This window comes from Montipora foliosa, chromosome 13, assembly GCF_036669935.1.
Source record: "Montipora foliosa isolate CH-2021 chromosome 13, ASM3666993v2, whole genome shotgun sequence".
NCBI classification, from domain to species: Eukaryota; Metazoa; Cnidaria; class Anthozoa; order Scleractinia; family Acroporidae; genus Montipora; species Montipora foliosa.
The window spans coordinates 1,844,418-1,849,417 of record NC_090881.1 but is presented as its reverse complement, the minus strand read 5'-3'; the positions used below and the strand labels follow the sequence as shown (position 1 = coordinate 1,849,417).

The 5,000-nt window shown below is 40.9% G+C and overlaps 1 protein-coding gene across 1 annotated transcript in view; it reads right to left on the bottom strand.

Annotated features, from left to right (window-relative positions):
* LOC137983593 (dedicator of cytokinesis protein 9-like) overlaps window positions 1-5,000 on the bottom strand; it is a 66,336-nt gene that overhangs the window by 58,356 nt on the left and 2,980 nt on the right. Inside the window, exons 4-7 of the mRNA XM_068830742.1 lie at window positions 4,416-4,508; window positions 2,184-2,322; window positions 1,491-1,527; window positions 1,059-1,119 (exon numbers count right to left, since the gene is read on the bottom strand). Coding sequence (XP_068686843.1) covers window positions 1,059-1,119; window positions 1,491-1,527; window positions 2,184-2,322; window positions 4,416-4,508 — 330 coding nt within the window. The remainder of the gene's footprint in view (window positions 1-1,058; window positions 1,120-1,490; window positions 1,528-2,183; window positions 2,323-4,415; window positions 4,509-5,000) is intronic.

Below are 5,000 nucleotides of genomic sequence, written 5' to 3'. Positions count from 1 at the left end.
ACTTGCAGTCAAATGGCGTCATCATGCAAATGTGCTATTGGCTTTGTCATTTACAGTCAACATTCGCCGCGTGCACAAGTCCAGTTCATTTGTACAAATCTATACGCTTTATTTTCACACGTGGAAAAGGCTTATACAGCCAATCAGAATGGCGTACAGCTATTTCACATGTGGAAGTATAAAGAATCAACGATAGCGTAAAGGCGTTTCCATGCCAATCGCTCGTGCATCTCGTGTATCTCGTGCAAATCGTACTGTTATTGAATTAAATTAAATTTGCATTTGGTTCTATTGTTGGTGAGTTTTTGTTTCTAATTTGCGTTCAGAAAACTATTCACCTTTATCACTCGGCGGCCATTTTGGAGTCCTTGGGCAATAAAGGCTTTGTCTTTGCCCGTCCAGCCTCACATTGAATGAGAGGTTCGACGGGCAAAATCTTTTGTTTGGACATTGAGTGATATGGGTCTATTTTAATGAAAATTCTCGTCTTATGTGTAATAAACAGTTCACGACATAGAAAGTGCTTTGTACGGGCCTTTATTCACTTGTTGTTTGTGTCAAAAACCCTCACTCGCTCGTTCCTCGCTCGTTCGGGTTTTTGACACAAACAACTCGTGAATAAAACCCCGTACGCCGCACTTTCTATGACGTAAACTATATATATCGCGCTGAAAAGAATGCTATATGCCTTCGTTAGGCTGTTTATGTTAACGTTCTTTTACATTGTAAATAGTCAGTGTTTTTCAATAAGAATACCCTAGAACCCAAAGGGTAGTACCACTGCCTTGGTCGGAGGTACACTTTCCCCGGTTTTTTCCACCCGCTGGTTTTTAGCGGTTTACATGTCCGACCCTGATGTATTGCTCTTCTCTTTATAATAGGGTTGATGTATATATAGTTTACGTCATAGAAAGTGTGGCGTACGGGGTTTTATTCACGAGTTGTTTGTGTCAAAAACCCGAACGAGCGAGGAACGAGCGAGTGAGGGTTTTTGACACAAACAACGAGTGAATAAAACCCCGTACAAAGCACTTTCTATGTCGTGAACTGTTTATTACACATAAGACGAGAATTTTCATTAAAATAGTTTTCTGAACGCAAATTAGAAACAAAAACTCACTATAGAACCAAACGCAAATTTAATTTAATTCAATGACAAAGTACGATTTGCACGAGATGCACGAGTGATTGCCATGGAAACGCCTTTACGCTATCGTTGATTGGTTATACTTCCACATGTGAAATAGCTGTACGCCATTCTGATTGGCTGTATAAGCCTTTTCCACAAATGAGCTTTATGCAATAAAATTCTCATGTTATAAATAAATTTAAGACGCATAGTAAATTCGTTTACCAATATTATGAAATTAAAATGCGATCATTAGAGTTACTGGGCCATAATGTGTTTCACATTCGAGCTGCTGATCTCAAAGGGCCCTGGGCAACTTCAATGCACTGTAAACAAGCGTTCAACTCTACTAGTAACTTACAGTGTTCCCTGCAAAACTGGCATCCAGGCATAACCAACTAAAATAAAAACGAAACAACAAAAAGATACAATTACAGCCACCTGTCCATTAAAGTGTGCAACACTGTTACTCACCTCCTCGTAATTAAGTGTTTTCCCCCTGCTAATTCGGTACATCTTCACAATTAAAATTTAAAAAATTTAGGTGTGTGTTTTTTGTTTGTTTGTTTTTGGGGAGGAGGGGGGATAAAATTCTCAAACTATACACCACAATGAGGAATGCCCTTACAACGATCCAAGAAAACACACAAAAAAGGCTGCGCGACTCAAGCCACTCGGCAAAAGAAAGGCGGCGAGAGAACTTCTCTTCGTCAATCGGCCTTCATCGTCTTATGGCAAGAAGAGAATCCTCATTAATCATTATGTAAGGTCTGGAATTCCTTTCTATTAAATCTGTGAAACGATTGAAATGCAAAGATATTTTGTGTGTATATATCGACGATGATGACTCGGGAATACTCGCAAAATATCGGAGTGCTCCGAACAGGAGTCGAACCAACAACCTTTCGACTTCCGAATTTCTACCGCAGATCTACAGGAGACTCGTTGGACCTTGGCCATTATTAAACTAGGTTCAGTTGACTTAAGTTCTTAAAAGTCCTCTCTTGTTCGGGCTTTCAAGACCTCAGAGAATGCGTTCCACAGCACCACTGACCTGGTGTCTCTATGGGCGCCGGTTTTCCCTTGTATGATCCGGTTCCAGTGCTACTTTTGGTCTGCTCGCAGGCGATGTGTTGAAATGTGAAAAACACATGATGCTTCTCTGTTAGTTGAGTCGGGAGCTTGATTTTAACCTGTGAGCAAATAAGCGTGTTGTAACGTGAAATATAAATAATGAGACTGAATGAAAGGTTGCCCAAGGCAAAGTTAAAATTAGAGATACTGCTACCCAGAAATGTGACGCTGCTCTCATTGACAAGTATAAAAAGTGATGAAATGGTATATGAAATGAATCATATATGAACTGCAGATATGAATCAAGTAAAGCTATGATCTTCGCAGTTATGAGAGCAATTTTTGCAATTGCGTAGAGAAGCCTGAAAAATTCAGGACTTCAACAGGGTTTGAACTCGTGACCTCGCGATTCCGGTGCGACGCTCTAACCAACTGAGCTATGGAGGCACTCACGTTGGGAGCTGGTCATTTGTAGGTTCTAATGGTCCCGTGAGGAATGAATCAAAATGAAATGGTATATGAAATGAATCATATATGAACCGCGGATATGAAATCAAGTGAAGCTATGATCTTCGCAGTTATGAGAGCAATTTTTGCAATTGCGTAGAGAAGCCTTTTTCAGGCTTCTCAACGCCATTGCAATTCAAGCTTCCCTACATTTGATTCATTCCTCATGGGACCATTAGAACCCACAAATGACCAGCTCCCACCGTCAGTGGCTTCATAGCTCAGTTGGTTAGAGCGTCGCACCGGAATCGCGAGGTCACGGGTTCAAACCCCGTTGAAGTCCTGAATTTTTCAGGCTTCTCTACGCAATTGCAAAAATTACTCTAGTCTCATAACTGCGAAGATCATAGCTTCACTTGAAGTATAAAAAGTGGTAGCATTCCACTAACTGCCTCCTCAGTGTGACAGAAGCCCGGACATATATTGTGGCAGGGTAACCTCCGGTCAAACCCTTTTTTTTCCTCAATTTTTCATTGGTTCTCAAACATTAGCGAGTAAAGGCACCGCAAGCAACCCCTGTCATCCCATTATATTTTGCGATATCTGCGGATCAACCCTACCCATGGATGAGATCTCAAAAGGGATGAACCATCACACGATTCCATTAAAAATGGTGCTACTACAATCATCAGGAACACGTCATCTGAGAAAGGCAAATTTCTATAGACTGGCAACTCCAGTTAGGTCAGGAACATTTAGAAATGACAAATCGCTATTTTCACCAAAATTGATTGTAATCTCGTAATCTGATTGGCTAATTTGCCGTTGTCGATAAGAGTCTAGACAACGCTGCTCGCGTCATGCTCGCGTCAATTTGTCACGAAATGCAATAGCCAATCAGGAACGCTCATTTTGGAAAATAAACCAATCACATTGCTAGAAAGTTATAGACAACGCTTGCTCTTTCTTTGTGTCATGATTTTGGTCACACTCTGAACTAAACACTTCTTTGGCGTTGAATATTGTGGTAAAAAACAAATTGAAAGTGATTCAGCGTTGTCTGTACTCTTGTCGACAACGATATTCGTCATCACAGTGGTCACAATTTGTTGTGGACTCACTCGTCTGCGCCTCGTGAGTCCACAACATTTTGACCACTTTGATGACGAATATCGTTGTCGATAAGAGTCCAGACAACGCTGAACCACATTCGATTTGTTAATTCTATTTTAGTTGCAATCTTTTAAAATAGAGCACAAGTGTTGCAATAATGTGGAAGACTTCAAGTCATTAGAGCGAGTTTCAATCGAGTGCCGTAAAACCAAAACCAACGTAATTACTTTGGCCAGTCAAAAAGGAAGGAAACAATCCAGTAAACCAATCAAAACTCGACACAAAGCGCAGGAAAATGTGAACGCGCGAGCCACGATTGGTTTTAGTTTCACTTCTAATTGGTCGAAAAAAGAGCGCGAGAACTTGAGGGGAACCAATTCAAACGTTGGTTTCTTTAAGTGAGGAGTAACGGGACTACCCAGACGAGAAACCGCTTGAAGCAGAGAAGGGCACCAACAAATTCAATTCGGTTCGGGCAATCGAAACTTAAACAAACAACGATAGGTGGCAAATACTCTCACCATTGCCCCACCACTACCCCTTGGAGAGGAAGATAGAGATAATAAAAAAGGCTCGAACATTCCTCTAACCTTCTGGACAAAGAACGTGTGGAGAAGGTGTATCTGAACCTAACAAACAGAGACTGACTGACCTCTTCATAAAATGTGGGGTTTGTACAGTGATGGACCACAGCTGCGTATGCGTGTGTAGTGAATCCAGGACTTCCTTTCTTCTTGTAAATACACTACAAAACCAAAAGTTCACTCAACAGTTGCAAAAATCCATTCATACAATAGAAAGCTTACGGTGACAACAATTGGTACGAGAATGTAGCATAAAGTAGGTTATCTGCAAGTACAGCTGTACAATATATACCAAGGTATGGTCTGAAATCCACTGAGTGCACATAGTTATAGAAGTTTAAGAACTCCTCGTCAAGTCCTCTGTTCATGTGCACTCTTCCACAGACTATTAGATTTGGCCATTTTATACGAAGTTGCGATGCAGAGCAAGGTCAGAAAACTTCTTTCTTTTCTATACTGGTATTGCCATTGTCATCGTCTTTTTCTTTGCATAAGCGCCTACATATGCGAAGTAAAGAGTTCGATCATGGCTGTCCGAAGTGTCTTACGGGTACGAATCCTGCTATGTGACAATATTTCAGCACAGTCTCGATCCCTACAACCACACAATAATCCCCAGGAAGTGAAAAGTAAAATGGTCAAAGATTTTAGTT